The 25,432-nt window shown below is 40.6% G+C and overlaps 1 protein-coding gene across 1 annotated transcript; it reads right to left on the reverse strand.

The window, feature by feature from the left end:
• Positions 1-3,889: 3,889 nt before the first annotated feature.
• Positions 3,890-24,066, reverse strand: Apoh (apolipoprotein H). Its single transcript, XM_042702710.1, has 8 exons — positions 23,963-24,066; positions 23,041-23,217; positions 14,242-14,338; positions 13,014-13,090; positions 10,225-10,413; positions 7,402-7,581; positions 5,633-5,830; positions 3,890-4,051 (listed from the first exon to the last, which is right to left on the reverse strand). The coding sequence occupies exons 1-8, from the start codon at positions 24,024-24,026 to the stop codon at positions 3,987-3,989; spliced, it is 1,047 nt and encodes a 348-aa protein (XP_042558644.1). The 5' UTR covers positions 24,027-24,066; the 3' UTR covers positions 3,890-3,986.
• Between the last annotated feature and the right edge of the window lie 1,366 nt (positions 24,067-25,432).

Below are 25,432 nucleotides of genomic sequence, written 5' to 3' on the forward strand. Positions count from 1 at the left end.
CGACGCCCCTCCACGAACGAGCCCGCCCGGGCGGGGCGACCGCCACCCCCGGTAAAATTCTACTCGAGAACCCGGGAGTCGGAGTAAAGGGGGGGGGAAGTATTGGGGAAAAAACGAGAACCTGCCGCCCCCACACGCAAGCCTTCTGCCCGGCCGCCGACGCCGCCGACAAACGGTTTCAAATCCTTGCGGGCCGCTGGGTCGCCTCCGCCCAGCAGGCCCGGAGGGGCGGAGACTACCAGGACTCGCATTTCCCCGCCCCCCTCGGCTCCACCCCTCCGGAGGTGGGAGGTGCTTAGCGCTGTTGCCGTGGCGACGCTCTGAATTACTGAAGCCTGACAGGCTGGGGGCGGAGACTTCCGATTCTGCATATCCCACCCCCCAGCCCTCCCGGCGGCGGCGTGCGTGCAGCGCCGTTGCCGTGGTGACGCCTCCCACCTCCTTTCCCCTCCTCCCCCCTCCCCCAGCCGTCAATCGTCTATCTAGCAGGTTGTTGCTCTGTGGGTTTAGGTTGCTCTGTTAACCGCTGTTGTCTGGACGCCACTGTTCTCTGGCTTCCGCACACGCTTGTGAAAACCCTTAGAAGCCTGGGAGACGGGAAAAGTAAAGTGCAAAGAAAAGGGGATTGCTCGCAGAATGCTCACAGAAAGGTGTGTCCACTAATGGATAGGCATCACAGCTGTGTCCAAAAGAGAACTGAAAATTTACCCCTGGTATTTTACACCTTACAGATGAATGGAGGGTGAATCATACAAATGGCACCCTCGTTTTGTTTTGTTTTGCACTAACAGAAGTAAGATGTTTACTAATTTTGTAAGGAAATGTGACATCAAGTGGAAAACGCGGGGTTTCCTCTTGTTTCGTTGCTCTTCCCAGGAAGTCTCCTCCACTCCAGGGCAGCAGTCTGCGTGTGTGCACTGCTGATGTTGCCCTGTTCTTTGGCCTTCTTTTACATATCTAAAAATGCCAAACTACGTATTTTTAAATGCCAGGCAGAAATAGAATTTAAATTGTAAAAAGGCTTACTTTAAATCAAATTCAGTTTACCACTGTTTTTCATCTAAATTCACAACAGGACTCCTTCTGCAGTATCTTTGTATTACACACAATGTGAAGCCAAACCTAACATTGAACACAGCTGGAAGCTCCCTTTCAATTTTCCATAAAGAAAATAGAAGGTTAATACATTTGTAATAGTTATTCTCAAGTTTCCAAAAAGATGTCTACTTTTTATAAGGTGTTATTTTTTTCTTTCTCCTCCTCTTTCTAACTGAAAGTAAATACCACCTGTTCCTCATTGTTTTGGAGAAAAATAAATCATACAAAATGCTTTTTATGTTCAATTTTCAAAAACATATTTGAAGCTGGGCACTAATGGCTCATGCCTATAATCTAGTTATACAGGAGGCTGAGATCTGAGGATCATGTTTTAAAGCCAGTTGGGACATGAAAGTCCATGAGATTCTTATCTCCAGTTATCCACCAAGAAAGCCAGAAGTAGAGCTGTGGCTCAAGGGGCAGAGTGCTAGCCTTGAGCAAAAAAGCAGAGTTCAAGCCCCAGACATTTGAATATGTTTATAGTAAAGGATTGATCTGTAACCCATATCACTTACACTGAAAATCAAAGATGCCACTGCAGAAATGTGAAACTCAGTGAATACATTCTCCATAGGAAGTTATTTTTCTTCTGCAATAAAATATCTCTCTCCCATTCTCTCTCTTTCTCTCTTTCTCCCCCCTCCCCATACTTGAACTCTAAGGTTTTGTGCTTACTAAACAGACACTAGCATTTGAACCACACTTCCCGCCCCTTTTTAGATTGATTATTTTTGCAGTAGGGTCTTGTTTTATTCCTTGGTCAGCCTGAACCCTGAGTATTTTACTTTTGCTAATCCATATCACTGAGTTTGATAGGCACACACCACTCCCCCCAGCTAGCTTCTTCACTAGTTGGGATAACAGGACTGTGCCACTGAATCCAGCCATTGGTTGAGATGGAGTCCAATAAACTTTTATGCCCAGGTTGGCCTTAAATCACATTTGATTAATCCTGATCTCCACTTCCTAAGTGGCTAGAATGACAAGTTTAATGTACTACACGCGGCTTGGCATGAATTTATTTGGCTTTTGTCCATTTTTAAAGAATTTAAGAGATTGACTGGCATAGATTTTTGTATTTTTTAATTGTTTCAAAAATACCAGTTCCTCTATAACAGTACTTATGCATAAACCAATAATCTACATAATATAATTTTATTCAATGATTCACCATGTTACATTATTAAGCACTCATTATTATAATAAAATACTTGAATGATTTAGCTATCTAGATGAGAAACAATTTATACATACCAAGAATTATTACTGATTATATAAACACATTAAAGATAAATATCAGAAGAATTCCATAACCAGTAAATTCCTTAAATTGGATGGGAAATGACTCAGAACTTCCTATTTAGAGAACAAAAAAAGTATAAATTAGCTAGGCACAGTGACTAATGACTGTGAGCCTAGCTATTCAAGAGCCTGAGATCATGAGGACTAAAGTTAGCCCAAGCAAAAAAAGTTCATGAGCCAGGTGCAGGTGGCTCACACCTGTAACCCTGGCTATTCAGGAGATTGAGATCTGAAGATCGTGGTTCAAAGCCAGCCCAGGCAGAGAAGTCTCCATGAGACTCTTATCTCCAATTAACTGCTCAAAGCCAGAAGTGGTGCTGTAGCTCAAGTGGTAGCCCTAACCTTGAGCAAAAGCAAAGAGGCTTTTTTTTTTTTTTTGCAGTACTGGAGCTTAAACTCTGAGCCTTCGACATGCTACACGCACACACACACACACACACGGAGCTTTTTTTGTTTATATTCTTTTTGTTGAGATAGTCTCAGTAACTTTGCCCATGCTGGCATTATCCTCAAGCCTGGTTAAATCATCATATGATCTGCAGTGTCTTTCCTTGCCCTTAACTTCGTGAAAATCTGCCTCCCCAAAAGCAAATAGTACCCTCAAAGCAAGGTAAAAGTTAGGATAACTCTCCATGTCCCCCATAAAAGAGCATGTAATATACTTAAATTAATGATAAAGTAAAATTTTGGATTTGTTGAAAAGGAACATGTCTTCAGCATTGTAGGAAAAAATAATCAAGCATCTGCAGTATTCAAGACAAAAATCATGAAATAAGATATCCTTTTATGAGATGTTTAATATGTACAACATCTTTTTGTGACAGTACTGTAGTCTATAAATGTGGCTTCAAGTTATGGCTGCCAAGACCCAGGAAAAATTGAGTATATTCGAATCTGCATCTGAACATTTTTTTTTCTTAGTGATGTTCTCTTTGGAATCATATTCCCACTGACACTAAGGACCGATTGTAACTACATCCTACCCCTAGATGCCAACACAAATCCTCATATCTTTACTATTTCACAGTTCTACCTATGCTCAACTCCACTGGTTTCCTTCCAGATGAATGGGGCTCATACAGTAAGGTGGGTCAAGGAGGCAGATAAAGTCTTAAGTGAATGTAGCCAGAAGGTATTGCAGGGAAAAAGAAGGGTTTTGAACATATGCAAAGGACCAAGGTCAGTGATGGATCCTGGAATGTCAGTAGATAAGGAAAGGTTTGGGGCGGGGGAGCATCATGTAGACACGAAACCAAGGATACCAATTTAGTTGGGCTTCCTTGGAAATCCATACATATTTCATCATGAGAATGCTTCTTAAACTTATAGCATAAATTAGGAAGTTGGAACTGGGTTAGTCAGATAATTGTTTGCACTTTCCATGTTAGAACCATGAAGCAGTGTTCCAAATATTTGGGTTTTTTTAAACCAGATAACATAGCTAAAAAAAAAAAAAAGTCACCATAAGAAGCAATACAGAAACAGTAGAGGCAATGAATTCAGTAATTTTATTCTTCTACTTTCATTGGATTCGTTGGACAAACAGAGACAGAAATAGGATGTTTAATTTTGAGTCTGAAGATGATCTATTCATCTATGCATGGTTTTACATCCCATGCATCAGTTTTCCAGAAAGCCAGAGAACTGTGTTCTGTTAGGGGAGATAGAGAGGAAAAAAAACCAATTAATTTAGCTTAATTTTATTTTTGCTGGTCCTGGGGCTTGAATTCAGGGCCTGGACACTGTCCCTGAGCTTGTTTTGCTCCAGGCTAGCTCTCTACCCCTTGAGCCACAGCTCAACTTCTGACTTCTTGGTGGTCCATTAAACGAGGTAAGAGTCTCATAGACTTTCCTGCTCAGGCTAACTTTGAACCAAATCTCAGCTTTCTGTGTGGCTAGATTATGGACATAAGCCACGGGTACCCAGTGAGATAAACATTTTAAGAGTAACACAATCATGTCTTAAATTTGTTAAATAGCTATGCAAATCAAAAACATTTTACAAATGTGCATAATAAATATAATTATATGAAAGAAACTCGCATGAGGATTAAGTGATGGGAGAAAACATGTGGGTAATGATGGGATACTCGTTTCCAGGAGAGAAAAAATGCAAGGTTTTGTATAATAACTCTGACAGCCAAGATTAAAAAAGAAAGAACTGTGATCAGTCCTTTATTTATCCTCTAGTGCACCCACAGTGTTACATCTAGCTTAAGACCATAAGGAAGCAAAGCCTGGAGAAATACATCAACAGAGCTCTAGATTTTGTTTTCTTTTTAATTATCTTCTTCTAATATTTTTTTCCTATTGGTTTGTACCAGGCTTATTTCATTTTGTCAGTTTTAGTATTTAACAGCTCACCAGGGTTCTACTCTCATCTGAGCAAGAACAATTTATTCCATGCAGTTCTAACTCTGCATAAATTACAGTATAATAATGTTATTGGCTGAGTCATTATTCCATCTCACACATAACATTTCTAATACTCAAACCAGCCCTGCAAGGTGAGGATGGCTATGTGGTTCTAGTTTCCATCTCTCTCTCTGCTGGGCCACTTCTCAGACCTCTCCTCCTCTTAGCAACATCTGCTCTCAATTCTCCTCTTCTAGCTATCAGTATGGAGCCTACAGCATTCTTGAAACATTTGTACACCTAGAGCCAACAATAGCTTCTGCCTCTGGATGGTTCTTCCTTCATAAAAGGAAGATAACGAAACCTTAACCCTGAAGCCTTACATTAGCATTTAGTTTATAAATGCTTGGCCACTGCAACCTTCTATATACTCCCACTCATCCACAGTATCATCTCCCTTGTGATAGTTTGCTTTAACAAATACTTTGCAGTTAAGAAAAATTTCAAATTAGGCATTGCCAAAGGCAGAAATAAAAAACAGTAAGAGATCCACAAAACCAGTGAGTTGCCACCCACTGTGAGTGCTTTACTGCTTGAGACTAAGAGGTGGTAGTTTATAATTCAGTATTATTACTCTAGCTTAGCTTGGAATCATCCAAGATGGTGTAAAGTCACCTCAACATCCACTGAATGAAACAACAACTCTGAATTGTCAGGAAAATATGTGTGCAAGTGGAAAGATTATAAGCACTCCTTGCTTTACTTGAGTTGATCATTTCTCCCTGTCTTGTAATTGCTTCTTACAGTCATGTAACAAAGCGCTCATTATGATGAAGGACAGACAGAAGTCTTCACTAGCTTTCCAGTGTAGACTTACCCTTGAAACATTTGGGGATTTCAATGATGCCATCTATGCACTGGGCCTCCTCTGTGTAGCTACATTTCTTTTCCTTATTTTTGCAAAAGAAAGAAACCTTGTCTCCATGCTTCATTCCATTCTTAAATTGTTCTTGGAACTTTACTCTTTCCCCTAGGTAGAGCACAGTGGCTTTTTTCACAGATAAGGTACAAGATGCTGAAAGAGAAAACATATGTAGTCAAGACTTAAGAGTTCAATGAATTTTCATCAAATAAAATATAGATGTTTGAGCCAGTAGAGGAGCACACTTGAAATAAATGGGTCAAATTAAGAGGATTCCAGGAATGTACCTAGTGAGCAGTACCAATAAGATTGCTAATGACATCCATCGTTCATGGCTTCAAGAAGACCTTTACTTCCCTCACAGGAAGCCACATAAGGTCATAGCAGAAACTCCAGATTCTCACTTCGGTGAAAAAGAACTTCTTTATTCGGACCTACACTGCCCCATCTAGATCTCATTTATGGAGCTAGTGCATCCATCAGCCAGTAGCTATGTATGAGGGTTGATCACAGCTCATAAGATGTCCTTTCTCAAAACCTTGCCTTCAGCCACAGTGGGAGCCCCTTCTCCCAGGGGTTTATGCAAACCAACCCAACCATAACCCTGCTCTCAGAATTGGGACGAGAAGAGCCCCCAGCCAGTGAGTGGCTAGCAGGGTGCCAGTTCTCCTAGCCTCTTGCTAGTATTGATCTTGGAGGAGATTGATGCCCCCAAACTCCTCTTAGATTTAAAGTAAAGCCACAATCCTACCAGCAATCTCCAAACCAGCAGCATTAAATACCGAACATGATCAAATGAAAATTCCCAGGTCCCATCTCACATCTATGAACCAGAAACTCTGATGGTAGAGCCAAGTAATCCATTTTAACACATCCTCTAGAAGACTCTGATGCAAAGTTTGAGGACTATACTTTTGCTCAGCCCTCTTGTCTATCTTTCTTCTGAGATCTCTTAATAAATCAATTGCACTTAAATACCTGTTTCATGCTCTGCTTCTAGGGGATTTCAACCTAAGTCCCTGGTCTTTTATCATCTTGCCTACTGTGCCACTTTCCTCTTCTTGCTTAAACTGTCAGCCTACAGCAACCTGAGCAGAGACAAAGCCCTAGATTGCTATTCTTTGCATACACATGACAACTCATGGAACAGAGACCAGCTAGTGAATCTTAAGCTGAGAGGTCCTGTTATCGATTCAATCCAAGTAAGCGGAAAAAAATAAACAAGATGGAAGTAGTTATGGAGAGAGGGAAAGCTAGCTGCAGTTTCGGCTTTCCCTTGCAATCCTCAGGAGCACCAATTGTATGTCATTTCTTCATCTCCATATGCGCTTGTATCTTACTTTTTTATAATAAGCATCATTTCCTCAAACTTACTCGAGTGTTTGGCTGAGTTTTGTCACAAGAGCCTAGACTAGACAGAGGTAAAAAAAAAAAATAAAGATGTTTTGATAGAAATTTGAAAGCACGTACAGATAGCCCACATGAACTTTCACATCTTCGGTGCTTGAGAAGAAGATGGTTACTTCTACTAGGTGAGGGTACAGCAAGTTTGCTAATCTGGAGGTGTCCCGTGTACCAGTGAGGCCTAGAGCCTTTGACATGCCAGAAAATGTGAAGCAAGTCTGAGCAACAAGTCAAAAATGAATCCAAGAAACTTGCAAGTAATGTTCATCCAAGATTTCTAAATTTCGAAACCTAGTAGGACTTCACCCCAATTTCCATACCTTTACAGTTTGGCTGGGCAGACCAGGTTCCTAGCTCTGTGCATTCAACTTCTTCTGGACCATCCAGGGTATAGGTTTCGTGGCAACCATAAGTGGCTTTATCCTTGTAAAGAAGGACTTGTTTGGCAGGGTAGTTCACAAATCCATTGTCTGGTCTTGATGGGAATGGGCATTTTACTTCTAAAAGTTGATCCAATGAGACATAATAGTAATAAATAGCAGCACTTGGTAGTTAAGTTGTGAAAAGGTTACATTGTTATCTCTATTAAGCCATTGGGTCACCGGTGTTACTGTGAATTGAATGCTATTTCTGGGTATCTGTACTTAATTTGGTCCCCATTCTTTATACATTTATACATCTTATACACCCTAGATATTTAAAAAAAAGAAACAATAATTTTCAGATCCTTCAGGCATTCATGGCTCAGTTGGAAGACTGAGACCTGAAGATTGCAGTTTAAAGCCAGACTGGGCAGGAAACTCCATGAGACTCTTCTCTCTAATTAACCAAAAAAAAGTCAGAAATAGAGGTATGACTCAAGTGGTAGAGTGCCAGTCTTGAGTGAAAAAGCTAAGTGACAGTACCAGGCCCTGAACTCAAGCCCCAGTAATGGTACACACAAAAAAAAGTTATTATTTATCATCAGTTCCCACAGTCTAAGATGTTGGGTTTGAAAAAAGAAGATCAAAGTCTTTCTTTTGATCAACAAACTATGATGTTAAAAACCCAACTGTACCCCTTCTCATGACCACTTACTAGCATTATTTATCTTTGAAATATTCAAACCTAGTTACTCTTATTTTCCTGAGACTATGCAAAAAAGAAGCATGAAATGTGTCCAAGAAAACCGGTACTGCTTCCTGGTCCCTTGAAAATCCTTAACATTAAAAACCCACACTCATAGCCTAAGCTACAAAGGAGTGAGACTGGAGCCAAGACCGGACCCAGGAGCACAAAGTGTTTGAAGATAGCCAAGAGTTCAAACTCCAGAGTTGGACTGCTTGGCTCAGTTTGGGTTCTGTCACACATTGAGTGACAAAGAATTCATGGATCTATAATAATATTGAAAAACAAGTGGATAAAAGGAAAGCTCCTCTCTGGTAATCTAGCCAGTAAATGTCTAAAGAAAGAATGAGAAAGTCTCCATTTTGCAACTACTAATGCCTTAAGTGGTGTCAAGCGAATTCTCAAATGGTTGCCATAGAGTGGATACACGCACAGTCTCAAGTATCATTCACAGGGTACTTGCAACTATGAAAGAAAAAAGAGATGACTTTACCAAAAGATGATCTGGCTCATCTCAGTGGGTAAAGGGATTACACTAAATATGAACAGTAATAGAGCAGCTGGCATATATGCTTACTGATGGGACAGAATATATTTTTTTTGTATCTGTTCTAGGGTTTGAAGTCATGGCCTTGAGTTCATTAAGCTTGTTTGTTCAGGCTTGGTACACTACTACCTGAGTTACCTCCAGTCCAGCTTTTTGCTGGTTAATTGGAGCTGGACTCATGAAAACTTTTTCTGCCAGGACTAGCTACACTGAAATCCTCTGACCTCAGCCTTCTGAGTAGCTGGGATTGCAGGTATAAGCTACCAGAGCTCAGCTCAGAATGTATTCTTTAACAAAAATATTTTATTTGAATCAACAAATTCACGATACATATTGCAAAAAAGTATCATATACCCTTCAAAATGTCAATGACAGATAAAAGTATGTAATCATAAATAAAGAGGATAATTACATAGAAGGTGTATTCATTGAACCTTACCTAAAATACAATAACATGTGTGTTTCTATCTTTCTGAATCCACTGGGAAAAATTATATCTGAACTAAATTTTTCATGATATTGTTATTGATTATTAGGATGATATAAATTATCATTAATAATTCAAATGTGTTAAATTGGATTGGGTACAGTGATACTGTAGAATATCATTGATCTTAACCTATCCATGCTGACTATATTTATGGGTGTCATGATGCATATAGTTTACTTTCACATGACTCATAGACAAGAAGAAGATCTGTGTATGGAGAGAGACAATGTCACACATGTTAACAACTGATACACCCAAGTGAAGAGAGGATAACAAGGAGAAAAATAAAACCTGCGGTTTAGGATTTTGGAGACTTAAATGAGATGACACTTCTACAGCAGGAAAGCAGTGCCTGACCCACAATGGTGCAGGTTATCATAGTTATTGAGAGTTCTCCCATGTTCAAAACCACTTATGTTTTGAATCAATCATTCAACAGATTGAAATGGGTAGCAATGGCTCACACTTATAATCCTACCTAATCAGGAGGGAGAGAGCTGAGGAACATAGTTAAAGCCAGTCTGTATAGACAAATCCACAAGTCTATTTCCAATTAACCAGCAAAAAGCTGAATGTGTGGGTATGATTCAAGTGGTAGAGAGCCAGCAAAGTGTGAAAAAAGAAGGTTAAGTAAAATCACAAGGTCATTAACTTCAAGCCACAGTGTTGGCACGAACACACCAAAAAAAACGAAATCACCATTGGAAATTTACCATCCTTACACTAACTCTGAGTACATGATAAACTCTATAACTTGTCTACTTGTTATGCAGTGGACAAACTCAAAGATAGTAATGATAGATCAAGTTTGAGAAGGATCGTAAATATATCTTGTTCATCTGGTTTCCTCGGTGGCAAGCACATTGCCTGGTACATAGTGTCTATGCTCATTAATCACTTATTGAAGGAGGTAATTTTAAATACCCCATAATTGTTGAGCTATTCAATATTTTTCAAAAATGAATAGCACCATTGTTTTGTTCCATATCATTCACTTACCCCTGCATTCTGGTAATTCAGTCCAATTTCCATGTTCTGTGCAAGTAATTGTATCATTTCCAAGCATGGCATGGTGTGGCAAACATTCAAAGACTACTGTGTCCCTGTACAGGGAGTTGTTTCCAGCTGATGGCTTGTAAACCTGAAGTGTTGCAAACTTAGGTATTGGTGGTGGAGGACAGGATATGGCTGGAAAAAAAGGGAAAGAGCTATCATATCTATAAAACAAATAATGGCTTCATACATGCCATTTCCAGAAAGAAAACAAATCCAAATATATCATGAAACAAACGTGAATTTTGATCCAACAACAAGGTTTAAAAAAGTCAATTATACAGGCCAAATAGGAAAATGTGATCCCAAATCTGATGTGTCAATTTATTAAAACCTAAAATAAAATAAATGAAGTCTTGCCAGGGTAGATTTGCCTTTTACAACTTTTACAACAGCATAGATACTGGGTTTCCAACTCGACATGGTCCTGACATTTGACTTCATTGTTAGTTCAAGTTGTTCCTACTAAAATACCTCCTGCTTTTGAACTCTGTGTATATGAGGCTTAAACACATAGCTTTGTCTGGCATCTGTGGTCAAGACTGTAATCCTAGCTACTTAGGAGGCTGAGATCTGAGGATTGTGGTTCAAAGTCAGCCTGGACAGGAAAATCCATGAGATTCTTCAATTAAAAAAAAAAAGCTGGGCTGGGAAGTTGATTCAGTGGTAGAGTGCTTGTCTTGCATGCATGAGGCCCTGGGTTCAATTCCTCAGTCCCACATAAGCAGAAAAAGCCAAAACTGGCACTGTGGCTCAAGTGGTAGAGTGCTAGCCTTGAGCTGAAGAGCTGAGGGACAGTGACAAAACAAAAAGCTGAAAATGGAGGCATGGTTCAAATCGTACAGTACTTGTGAGAAAGAAGGGGAAAAAAGCTCAGGAACAATGCTCAGGCCCTGAGTTCAAATCCCAGGACTAGCACACACCAAAAAAAAAAATTAAGTTAAATTAAATTTAAAACAAATGAGCACACAGAGCTTCAAAGACCCAGAGATACACAGTAGTGGCTTATCCCTCTGCCCTGACACATAGGAATCCTGATAACTTCAGAGGAAGGCATACTAATGTATGATAGTGCTGACCAACATGTGATTTAACTAGAATGATCTGCATTTTGACTTCTCAATATGTGACCCATGGACTAGTAGCATGAGCATTGCCTGGGAGCTGGTTAGACTTGCTGAAAATCAGAACCACCTCAGATGCATAAAGCAGAATCCAGAGTTTAACAAGATGTTCAAGTGATTCATGTACACACTAACATGTAAAAGATGCTTGTTCATATTAGATGGAAGCAATTGTATCCTTTTTGTTAGTAACTAAAAAGGTAAACTTACCAAATTGATACAAAGCTCCTTAAAAGGGAAGAAACTATGACAATTCTTTTTTTTTTTTTTTTTTGGGTCCGGTCGTGGGGCCTGAACTCTGGGCCTGGGCGCTGTCCCTCAGCTCTTCAGCTCAAGGCTAGCACTCTACCACTTGAGCCACAGCACCACTTCTGGCTTTTTTCTTTTTGCTTATGTGGTGCTGAGGAATGGAACCCAGGGCCTCATGCATGCAAGGCAAGCGCTCTACCACCGAGCCACCTTCCCAGCCCGTGACAATTCTTATTGCTGAGTGAATTAGTGAATTAACTTTTAGAAAACTTTTTGGTGGAGTAGGCATGGTAATGCATTCCTGTAATCCCTGCTGTGGGAGGTAGAGGTAGGAGTATACTGATCTAATGAAAATCTGGACCAAAGTAGGAAATCATACCTGAGAAATAAACTGAAAAGCAAAAGGACTTGAGCATGGCTCAAGTGGGAAAGGCAAGTAAGTCTGGAGATGGAGTTGCTTTTTTTTTTTCAGTCAAGATTTATTTCAAATTGTTTGACTTTTTCCTGATAGCTTTTAAAAACCACAGCCACTACTGTGATGCATGGGCTTCCTGGTCAAAGGTCAGGCTTAAATAAATCACAAGTTAGGAAACAGGATCACAGCCATCCCTGGAGAAGCAGACCCCCAGCTTCTCCTGACTGGCTGAACATAACCTGAATAAAACACTAGAGGAATCTGTCAGAAGCTAGGATGCCAAGCCCTGCAGTGGCCTCTTAACTTACTGTGAAGAGCACTTTCCTTGTCTCCATCCCTAGACTTACTTCCATAGACCAATACTCAACACCTTCTAGACTCTGTGGAGGAGCAGGATCTGGCTGATTCCCAATGCATGATTATTAATGGTAGGTATATATGAATGAATGAATGAATGAATGAATGAGATGCTAGAGTTGAAGATTTTCATCTCACTGCTTATGTAAGTTCTCCTAGCCACCGGTGAGGAGATAGCTAGATCAATGGTAGAGCATTGCCTACGTTGCTTGAGGTCAAGTTATACTCTTAATCAAATTGTGGCAATTTCCTGCTACATACATCAACAACAAACATAATGAAGCCCTTGCCTAAACACCAAGGGAATCTTGTCGTTAAACTCAACATGGATGGGCTCCAGCAGGTAGAGGATATAAAATGTGTTCATGAGTAAAACACTCTGTGGTTTGAGTGGGTTGTTTCATCTTCCAAAATAGGATGTCATCAGAATGAACCTTCTCAAGAAGGGGATGAAACACCTTATTGATCTGGGACCAAAGGCTTTCTGGAATTGAGCAGTTTCTGGATTGTAGGACTTTTAGTGCTGAAATTAGGAATTCCAAGACAAACCAACTGGTCATCCTACCCAGAATTGGGACCCATAGACTCACGAGCACAGACAGGAAGTTCCGGACTCCATTTCCCTTCCTCCGTGCATTTAGCAGAATTCGTGCCATTCAGGTAAAACCTGCAAAAGGAAAGCTTAATCTATCAAGAGTAAAATAATCTATCATTTGCATCCCAAATATATTGGGGAATGGAACCTAGGGGCTTCTGTGTGCTGAGCATAAAGTCTACCACTACCACAGCTATACCCCCAACATCTACTACTCTCTTATTTTTATTTTTTTGAGAGAGAGGGGAGTCACTATATTATCAGACTGACCTTGAACTCTTGAGCTTAGAGATTTTCCCATATAACCTCTTCATGAGTAAACTGTTTTGTTTTTGTTTTCGATCAGTCGGGGGCCTGAATTCTGGGCCTAGGCACTGTCCCTCAGCTCTTCAACTCAAGGCTAGCACTCTACCACTTGAGCCACAGCACCACTTCTGGCTTTTTCTGTTTATGTGGTGCTAAGGAATCGAATCCAGGGCCTCATGCATGCAAGGCAAGCACTCTACCACTGACCCGCCTTCCCACCCTAAACTGATGTTTTTGACAACCTCTCTCTGTCTCTGTCTCTCTTTCTCTGTCTTTCTCTCCCTTTCTCTTCTCCCTTCCTCTTTTTTGCTCTTGTTTTTGACTCAAATCTTCATTCACAAACAAGGATCTTCAGTTAAATGGTGGCCCAATGGACAACCAATATGCTATTTACAATATCTCAGTAGTGTCTTTCTATTCAGGGGCCAGCCGTGAGCACTTCCTTCCTGGAAATGTTGTGCTGTGTTGAGGGTTAAGAGAATTTAAGTCTATGTCAACACACTCCCAGCATTCTCTACAGAATTCATTTCTAATGGCTACCACGTTGGTCAATCTAGTTATCCTCATAACTGAAACCCAAGCCTTAGTTCTAAAGTATTCTAATCCTGTCTCAGATCCAGCCCCTAGATTGTAGAGAGTTTTTGTCCAAGTCAGTGTCCTCCATTTCAGTGTGCCTCCTCAGATAATTAATGAGGAGCAGAGAGATTAGAGTGATAATTTCACATTGCATTTTTAGATTTAAATGTTTCCACTTCTTTCCCTATCCTACATACCCCCAAGAAAATGTATTCAAAGCAAGGCTAAAGTCTGCCCAACATGAAAGCTAGAAATAAAATAGGGACCAATCTTGAGAATTATCTTAAAAATACTGAAATGTATTCAGTCCGTCAGCTGCTTCGTCTCATGACAATCCTTACCCTGGGTTACAAGTAAAAGTGATCGTGTTGGGATATTCAAAAGTTGTATAGCGTACAGATCCATTTTCTAGGATTCCAGCAAAAGGACATACTCTGGCTGTGATTTAAGAAGAGAAAGGTAAATATCTGTTGGCAGAATATTCCATGTACATAACATATGCAAATTCATTGCTACCCTTTGGCCCAATAACTACTAAGTAATTATTCCAAGAAAGAAACTCAAAGCCACACAAATGATGGATGCTTCAAGGTATTCATTACACTATTATTGCTAGGAACAGAAGTTGGACAGTCTAAATGTTCACCAACAATGGATTGTTTTAATTAGTCAAAGTAAATCAATAACTTAACTGTTATGCAGCCAATAAAATATGAATTATAAAGAGCATAATCAGTGTCAGTGATATGCTGATGAAAACAGAAAAACACTGAATTTCACATACATTTTGCATTACTGCAAAAACATACAGTTGAGACAGCGGATCGCCAGGAACAGAGAAACCTACCAGCCGGGAGTCTCCAGGAGGATCCCACCCCACCCATCACTCTCCACCGGAGCGGAGAGGCTCCATCCCGCCAAAGCCACCCGGCACCAGCAGCGCCACAAAGGGACCTGTCGCGATCGCAACGACCCGGCGGGGGGCCGCCCAACCCAGCCCGCAACCACCCCAACTGAACTCGGACTGCAACAACAACTGACGGACTGCAACAACAACTGACGACCTACAGGGTGAGTACCCATCAGGGGACAGGGAATCCATCAAGGGAGAACAGAGCTGGAGGGAATCCCCAGACCCTGACCTAGACTCCCTACCCCAACACCCGGACCACAGGACCCACTAAAACTGGGAACTGTTCGAGAGCCCCACCAGCCGGTGGAGCACACTCTGCTGGCCAGGCCAGAGCAAGAGCGCCCCGGGAAGGGAGCTTAAATGCTCAAGCCAGGAACAGTGCCCCTGGGTCAAGACTACCAACAGTAGAAGAAATTTGAACTGTGTCCTCCAGGCTGCATAACCAAGGTGGTATACACATTAGCACAGGCCTAACGAGCGCGCTCCAGGCTGGGGCCGGAACCAGGCCAGGGGACCGGCGCCTGAACAAAGCAAAAAGGGTCAGAAGTGGGGCTGTGGCTCAAATGGTAGGGTGCCAGCCCTGAGCTGAAGAGCTGAGGGACAGCACCCAAACCTAGAGTTCAAGCCCACAACCAGCCCAAAACAAACAAAAACACATCAGGAGCCCATAGCAGACTCCAGTATTTGGGAGAGTGCATCCAGAGCATCTGATCTTCCCAAGAGCACCCGCAGGAGCAAACACAAGCAGTCTAGGCTGCTCAACCCTTCCAAAGGCGGGAATTGCTACAGCAGAGAGCTGAGAATCCTAAGTGAATAGCAGCTGGAAATAGGCTCCCAACAGAATCCAGATCAGACACAGACTCTCTCTACCAATAGAGAATCAGCAACCAAGCAAAGACAGACACACCAAAACAAGATTGAAGAGCAGTCTCCTGAACCCCCATGCGAAAATCACAGAGAAAAATCACAAGGTTTACCACTACCCAGGACAGCAAGCTCACCTCAAAAGCCAGCAGCCACGCAGGGGAGAGCCCCAGTGGGAGCAAAGCAGGAATGGAAGACAAAAACTACATCCAAGGGTTGCTGGAGGCAATGACTCAAGAAATAAAGCGAGAAATGGATCAGAAATTGAAAGAGCACAAGGATGAACTATCAAAAGATATACAGGATATCAAACAAAAATTGGATGCAAAAATAGAAGCTGCACAAACCTCAGTAAGAAGTGAGATAAACGCCAAATTAGAGGTAATGCATACTGATATCACCTCATTGAGAGGTGAGATCAGTACTCTGAGAACCAACATTGAATCCATAAAGGGATCCATTTCCATCATGCAAACCACAATAGAAGCCACGGTCAACAGAGTGAATGAAATGGAAGGTAGAGTGTCAGATACAGAAGACAGAATACACCAACTGGACCAAAAAGTGACAGATATGGAAAAATCACTCAAATTAAACCAAAGGGAAATTCAAGAGCAAGCAGATAATGCTAAAAAATTTAACCTTCGCATAATCGGAGTGGACGAAGGTGAGGAATTCCAGAGCAAGGGAATGCAACACCTATTTAACAAGATAGTCAATGAAAATTTTCCCCACCTCAAAAACGACCATCTTAACTACATCACAAAAGCTTATCGAACACCCAACAAGCAAGATCCCAGGAGAAACACTTCTAGGCACATAATAGTAACAATGATGGATCTGAATAATAAGGAAACAATCCTGCATGCAGCAAAAATGAAGAAGGAGCTATACTACAACGGGAAAAAAATTAGAATCACTGCAGATCTCTCCACACAAACAATGAATGCAAGAAAAGCCTGGGAAAGCACCATACGAGCCCTGAGAGCCAATAACTGCCAACCCAGACTGATATACCCGGCAAAGCTAGCATTCACATTCGATGGAGAACTGAAAACTTTTAATAGCAAAGAAAAACTAAATGAATACATAAACATTAAGCCAGCATTACAAAGAATTCTAAGAGGGGGGACACAACCTGAAGAAAGCAACCAGGAACTGGGACCTGCCCCAAACAGGCATTACTCAAAGTCTAACTGAGCAAGCACAGGAGGAAAGGAAAGAAGAAAAACTTAGGAAAACGGAATGGCAGGGACAACAATGCATCTCTCTATACTTTCTCTTAATATAAATGGGCTGAATTCGCCAATTAAAAGAAAACGAACTGAGGACTGGATCAGAAAACAAGACCCATCCATCTGTTGCCTTCAGGAGACCCACCTCTCAGCCAAACATACAAACAAACTCAGAGTGAAGGGGTGGAAAAGGATCTACCAATCAAATTCCCCCAATAAGAAAGCAGGTGTAGCTATCCTGATATCTGACAAAATAAACTTTTCATTAAAATCAGTACAGAAAGACAAGGACGGACATTACATATTAATAAAGGGAACAATCCAAGAGGAGGATATAACCATCATCAACTTATATGCCCCAAATATCGGTGCACCCAGATATGTTAAACAAATGCTCTCAAACTTACAGAATAAAATAGATCCCAATACGATAATACTAGGAGACTTTAACACGCCACTCTCACCAAAGGACAGGTCTACCAACCAGAGGATTGGCAAAGAAGCTACCGAATTAAGTGAGGCCATACTTCAAGCGGAATTAACTGACATCTACCGAGTATTTCACCCTAAAACAACACAGTACACATTCTTCTCAGCAGCTCATGGAACTTTCTCCAAAATAGACCATATCATAGTTCATTCAAGGAACTTAAGCAAATACAAAGGGATCGACATAATCCCCTGTATCCTATCTGACCACAGTGGAATCAAGCTAGCTCTCAATAACAAAGCATACCGCAGAAATTTCTCTAATACATGGAAATTGAACAGCACACTCCTTAACAAGGCCTGGGTAACAGAAGAGATCAGAGAAGAAATAAAGCATTTCCTAGAACTCAATGAAAATGAAAACACCTCACAAAGAAACTTGTGGGACACAGCAAAAGCAGTCCTGAGGGGCAAATTTATTGCCCTCAGTGCCCACATCAAGAGAATGGAGACAGACCAAGTAAATAATCTCATGTTGCAACTAAAACAGCTAGAAAAACAAGAAAAAATGGGACCTAAAGCTACTAGACGAAGCCAGATAACCAAATTGAGAGCAGAGATTAACCAATTAGAAAATCAGAAAACCATAACCAAAATAAACCAAACAAAAAGCTGGTTCTTTGAAAAAATAAACAAAATTGATGGCCCGTTGGCAAGATTAATTAAAAAAAGAAGAGAGGAAACCCATATTAATAGGATTAGGGATGCCACGGGAAACATCACAACACGTACCCAAGATATCCAAACAATTCTAACAGACTACTTTCAAAAGCTATACTCTCTAAAGGAAGAAAATCTGGCGGAAATGGATGCATTTTTAGAGAAATACAAGTTACCCAAACTGAGCAAAGAAGAAGTTAACCAATTAAATAAGCCAATATCCTATAATGAGATACAGGAAGCTATCAAAAGTCTTCCAACAAAAAAAAGCCCAGGACCAGATGGATTCACAGCAGAATTCTATAAGACCTTTAAAGAAGAACTAATACCCATACTCCTCAAGCTCTTCAGAGAAACAGAGAAGGAGGGAGCTATCCCAAACTCATTCTACGAAGCCAATATCACACTCATCCCCAAACCAGGCAAAGACCCAACCAAAAAGGAGAATTACAGGCCAATCTCCTTGATGAACACAGATGCAAAGATCCTTAACAAGATTCTAGCTAACAGAATCCAGAAACACATAAAAAAAATAATACACTATGATCAGGTAGGCTTCATCCCAGAGACACAGGGATGGTTTAACATACGTAAGTCAATAAATGTAATCCAGCATATCAACAGAGCCAAGGTCAAGAATCACATGATTATCGCCACAGATGCAGAAAAGGCCTTTGATAAAATTCAACATTCATTCATGCTAAAAGCTCTGGAGAAAATAGGAATAGAAGGAACATTTCTAAAAACAATAAAAGCCATTTATGACAGACCAATAGCCAATATTATACTTAATGGGGAAAAGCTACAACCAATCCTCCTAAAAACAGGAACAAGGCAAGGATGTCCACTGTCTCCACTCCTCTTCAACATAGTCCTAGAACCCTTAGCCAGGGCAATAAGGCAAGAAAAAGACATTAAAGGGATCCGCATAGGGAAAGAAGAAGTGAAACTATCCCTTTTTGCAGACGACATGATACTATACCTCCACGATCCCAAAAACTCCATCCCCAAACTTTTAGAAATCATAAGTCACTTCGGCAAAATAGCAGGATACAAAATAAACCCACAAAAATCAGTTGCCTTCCTATACACTGATAACGCACAGGAAGAGAGGGAAATAAAGGGAGCAACCCCATTCACAATAACCTCCCAAAAAATAAAATATTTAGGAATTAACCTAACCAAAGATGTAAAAGAACTATTTAATGAGAACTATAAAAAGTTAAAGAAAGAAATTGCAGAAGACACTAGGAAATGGAAAGACCTCCCATGCTCCTGGATAGGCCGACTTAATATAGTAAAGATGGTGATACTTCCAAAATTAATATACAAATTCAATGCAATTCCTATTAAAATCCCAATGACGTACATCACTGAAATACAGAAAACAGTCCAAAAATTTATATGGAACAACAAAAGACCTAGAATAGCCAAAACAATTCTAGGGGATAAAGACAATATGGGAGGGCTATCCATGCCGAACTTCAAACTCTACTACAGAGCTATAATCACAAAGACAGCATGGTACTGGCACAAAAACAGACCCGAAGACCAATGGAACAGAATAGAAGATCCAGATATAAATCCACAGGCCTACAGCCAGCTGATATTCGACAAAGGAGCCAAAGACATACAATGGAAGAAACACAGCCTCTTCAACCGCTGGTGCTGGGAAAACTGGGCAGCCACATGCAGAAAACTAAAAGTGGACCCCAGCCTATCACCATGCACCAACATCAACTCAAAATGGATTAAAGACCTTAACATTAAACCTGAATCTCTGAAACTACTGCAGGACAGAGTAGGAGAGACACTTGAACTAATAGGCACAGGAAGGAACTTCCTGAACAGAGTCCCAGGGTCACAACAAGTTGGAGAGAGACTCGACAAATGGGACTACCTTAAAATAAAAAGCTTCTGCACAGCTAAATCTATCGCAACTAAGCTAGAAAGACAACCAACTAATTGGGAAAAAATATTTACCAGCAATATATCAGACAAGGGGTTAACATCCTGTATATACAGGGAACTCAAGAAACTAATCCCTCCCAAACCTAACAAACCAATTACTAAATGGGCAAGGGAACTAAAGAGGGACTTCTCAAATGAAGAAATAAAAATGGCAAAGAAACACATGAGGAAATGTTCATCATCCCTGGTGGTGAAGGAAATGCAAATAAAGACAACCCTGAGATACCACCTTACCCCAGTCAGAATGTCCCACATCCACAAATCAGCCAACGACAAATGCTGGAGGGGATGTGGAGAAAGAGGAACCCTATTACACTGCTGGTGGGAATGTACACTTATACAACCACTTTGGAAAGCAGTCTGGAGGGTCCTTAGAAAGCTAAAGATTGACCTCCCTTACGACCCAGTCATACCACTTCTAGGCATCTACCCTGAACAACAGGAACCAATATACAAGGACACGTGCACCTCCATGTTTATTGCAGCACTGTTCGCAATAGCTAGGATATGGAAACAACCTAGGTGCCCCACCACAGATGAATGGATCCAAAAATTGTGGTATCTATACACAATGGAATATTATGCAGCCATTAGAAATGACAAAATAATGGCATTTGCAGGGAAATGGATGGAGCTAGAAGGAATCATGTTGAGCGAGGTAAGCCAAGAACGAAGAGACAAACGGTACATGGTCTCCCTCATAAGTGGATGCTAAATCCAAAAGGTTAGTGATACGACAAAACTAACAGGACTTAAGAAACAAAGAACTCCCGCTCATCTGGTTGAACCACTACTAAATATCCTCATGCTGCTGATCACAAATATGGTATATAACATGTGAACACTGTTATATATTACAGACTGTGGTAGACAATTTGCTCCAGGGAAGTTAGAATGAACTTGTGACTTTGAAATTATGTAATCATTTAATCACAATCAAAAAAAAAAAAAAAAGAACCTCGGGGAAGGGAGGGAGGGAGGGGATGGTAGGGGGAAAACAATGGAGGGGGTAACAATGTTCAAGAGGAAGTGTACTCATAACCTCACTCATGTAACTGTGACCCTCTGTATAGTAGCTTTACAATAAAAAAAAAAAAAAAAAAAAAAAAAAAAAAAAAAAAAAACATACAGTTGAAAATTACTTGAAGATGTTCCAGAGTTATTGCTCATATAAAGCTAAATTTTTCCTAGTGAGCATATACAGAGTTTTCATTAAAATTATGTTGATGGGCAGGAGCATAGCTCAGTCAGGGGCAGAACACATGCTTAGCAGGTGCAGGGTATTTGATTCAATCCCTGGCAGCAATAACCTAGCTAATCAGGAGATTGAGATCTGAGGATCCCAGTTCAAAGTCATCCTGGACAGACAAATCTGGGAGACTATTGCTTCATTTAACCAGAAAAATGCTGGAACGGAGGTATGGTTCTAATTGTAGAGTGCCAGCCATGAATGAAAAAGCCTAATGAAAATGCAAGGTCCAGAGTTCAAGCTTCAGTACCAGGCACACATGCACACAGACACACACATGCACACAAACACACACACACACAAACATACACACACAAACATACACACAAACATACTTGCATCAACATATGTAATTTTGATAAAGGTCTTATACAAATATTTAGAAGTTAGATTCACATAGCTATCTTTACTGCTTGACTTCTACATATAATTGTCAAAATTTAATCTGTTTGATTACTTAATATTTGCTTATAAAAAACAGGGCTTATCAGCATGAACTCCAAGATATGGAAACAAGAGGATTTTTTTTTTTTTAACAAGAGGATTTTTTGTTGGTGTTATTTTGCTTTTGGTTTTTGTTATTTGTTTTTCTGTTTTCTCCTTTGTTACTGTTTTTGATTTCTGTATCATTTGTCTTGCATGCAAGTTTATCTCTTTAGGGGAGGTTATGGGGGAGCACAGAAATGGTGGGAACAAAGGTGAACAAATGTAGCTGTGATGTTCATTAGACACTATGTTGAAAATGAACTAGCCAGCTGCTGGTGGCTTACACCTGTAATCCCAGCTACTCAAGAGGCTGAGATCTGAGGATCATGGTGTGAAGCCGTACTGGGGAAGAAAAATCGCCGTGAGACTCATCTCCAATTAACCATTCAAAAACCGGAAGTGGTGCTGTGACTCAAGTGGTAGAGTGCTAGCCTTGAGCACAAAGAGACTCAGGGACAGCGCCCAGGCCCTGAGTTCAAGCCCCACAACTAACAACAACAAAAACCCAAGAAAATGAACTCTACAACTTGAGGGGGAATAGGTGAAGAAGGAAAAAACTTGGAGAAAATGATGGAATTGGTGACAGGTGACACTGTTCAAAATGAAATGTACTCATTACTTGACTTACATGACTGTAACCCTTCTATAAATCACCTTTACAGTAACAATAAACAAACAAACAAGCAAACAAATAAATAAAGCTTTCATAGAACCATGTTCTGAGAAATAAACAAAGGCAACCACTTATAATAAAACAAGAGTGAAATATATCATTTATATTTGAATTTAGTATCTGACATTTAGGTTTTGTGCACAAATATGTGATTTAGATGAAAATTAGATTTGCTTCAGTGACAAATTTGCTTTCACTCTGTGACAAAGCCCAAAGATGTCATCAATTCCCAAGTTTTGTCTAAGTTTTATGGCATCAGTTTACATTTCAGAATATCTCACTTGTCCATTAACATTTATAATGTTTCTCTCCCCTTTAACTAGTTCAGGTCTCTTTTTTAAGCTTCTTGAGTTCCAGGCTACAACCTTTTCTTTTTTTCCTACACAGCAACTATTGTACTTACTCTCTTCTTTCCTGGAGAAATTTCCAGGCTCTTCTGTTTTTCAACAGCCTCCACAGTCCCTGCTGGCCCTCTGCATCCTGAGCATGATTAAATTAGATTATCTTCCCTTCCCCCCCCACTCCCCCCCCAAAAGAGTGTTTAAGACCCAAATGAAGGGAAAGAATAGGAGAGAAGATGCTGACTAGATGCTGACTTACGTGTGCATTTCAGAGTGTTGATTGGCCACATTCCTGAGAGAGGACAAGTAAGCCATCTCATCCCTCCCCGAGACACATAGCCTGGCTTACAGGAGTATTGGATCTGTTCTCCTGGGAGGTAGTAAGTTTTGAATGGAACAACATCAGCAAATGGCAACACTTCCGGCTGGGGACAGGCTGAAATTGAGCACAAAGTAGATGGTTAAGAAAGCTAACCTAGGGTGGAGCATGCCTATAATCCTAGCACTTGGAAGGCTGAGGTAGGAAGATAGTTAGTTTGAAGCCAACCTAAGATATACAGTGAGACCAAGCAAGCAAGCAGGCAGGCAGGCAGGCAAGAAGGAAGGAAGGAAGGAAGGAAGGAAGGAAGGAAGGAAGGAAGGAAGGAAGGAAGGAAGGAAGGAAGGAAGGAAGGAAGGGAAGGAAGAAGGAAGGGAGGGAGGGAGGGAGGGAGGAAAGAAGGAAGGAAGGAAGGAAGGAAGGAAGGAAGGAAGGAAGGAAGGGAAGGAAAGGATGAAGGAAGAGGGATGAAGGAAGAGGGATGAAGGAAGAAGGGATGGGGAAGGAAGAAGGAAGGAAAGAGAAAGAGAAAGAAAGGAAGGAAAGAGTAAAAGGAAGAAAAGAGGGAGGAAGAGAGGGAGAAATTTATTGATAATAATAATATCATATGTGATACCTCATCTAATCTCAAGGACCATTTGAAATAGGTATTATTATTATCCACATATTACATATCAGTACATCAAGGCTTACATGGTCTTAATATCTTTTGGTAGAGCTTTAAGCATAGCGATACCGGAGACTACGTCTCATTGCAGTCTCTCCAGCACCCACTCTGAGTTTAAAGCCAGCATCATTAATCCCTGACATAGACTTGAGAGTTATATAAATTAACTATTTTTTCAAATGCAAAAGCACTTACTTCGTCCTGCAATAGCAACATGGCAGAGAAGACTGGAGAAGAAAATAAGCGCTGGAGAAACCATTATGGATGGCTCACACTGGCACCACCAAAGTGGATTTCCTCTGCTTAAAAAAAAAAAGAAGAAAACATAAAATCGCTTAAACATTAAACCATTTTGGTGGGCGTACTTTTCTCTTTATAAACAGAAGATAAAGTGACATGACTGGAAAGGAACCCTTAGATCTTTAATCATTAACTCCACTCCTGTGAGATGTTGTGAAATCTTTGGTACGTGATTCTCCTTTGATACAGGACATTCTGCTTCATGTTACCCATTATTGCCACTGGAAAAATTCTGGAAGCTGCCAAATTGCCTGGACCAATCATTCACCATCTTTCTTTCCTATATATTACGAATGGATCACCAAATGGCTGGAGCTCCTATAGAAACTTGGGACAGTCACCTGCTCTCTGTCTCAGTCCCCCTTTTCTACATGTTCAAGTTTCTACTTATAGGATTCAAAAGAACATCTTCAAGGGGACACTGATATAAAGCCCACTGATATAATGGTTAATAACAAGATCTTCTAGAAAGCTCCAGATGCAAGTGTCTGTAAATCTTCCATTTTCTCTCATGTCAAATCGGCACATTAACATGCTCACCAAGTCCTGCTCAAGCACTCAGATCTGTCTAGACAGGTTTTTAAGTCTGTATTGGGGACTGGAAAGTTTATTTGAAACCACAGGCTAGGACTCAAAGAAGAAAAGTTGAGTGGGAAGAGAGAGAATGGATCGACACATATGCTATGGTTGGGGAGTGTTTCGATAGGAACCTTCTGGAGTCCACAGTTCTCACATCAGTCACTCAAAGGAATTAAACACACAGATAGACAATTAATTGGTCAGGCCATATGTGAACACTGTGGCTCACAATCTCTGTAGAAATCAAGGTAGAAAGCCAAATAGCAATCTTTGTAACAATTGACCCAACAAAAGAAAGTCCAACTTGTTCCTCTAACCAATACCATAAGATGCCCTATATCTGGTTAACCTGCTTCCATTTTCCTCTTACCAACAGCCAATCAAGGCATGGTGACAAAGTTTTCCCATTCCTCTGCTTCATTTTGAGTCCCCGCTAAACATAAGTGGTGTTAGATCCTTATTGTAGCAAGCTCTGAATAAATGACCTCTGCTTGTTTTTGTTGGGTAGACTTGGTTTATATCCATAGATCTAAAGTTCCTTGAAATAAATCATTTTTAAAAAGTTCATGTCAGGCAGAGGTTCTTAAATTATGCCACTAATGAACACTGTGTTCCCTGATAAGAAGAAAAGTGTGTTGCTGCCAACAGAAAATAATGGTGGTCCTTCTCCTTTTGTCCTTCTAAGGAGAAAGATGCTTATTGGCTGGAAAACTCCCAGCTTCTGCTTTATTGTGAAGAATTCCCTCTGTGGGAGCAGAAGAGAGAGAGTGATGAGGTCAACGTGGG

This window comes from Dipodomys spectabilis, unplaced genomic scaffold, assembly GCF_019054845.1.
Source record: "Dipodomys spectabilis isolate Male_0828 unplaced genomic scaffold, ASM1905484v1 ptg000329l, whole genome shotgun sequence".
In the NCBI taxonomy this organism is placed as follows: Eukaryota; Metazoa; Chordata; class Mammalia; order Rodentia; family Heteromyidae; genus Dipodomys; species Dipodomys spectabilis.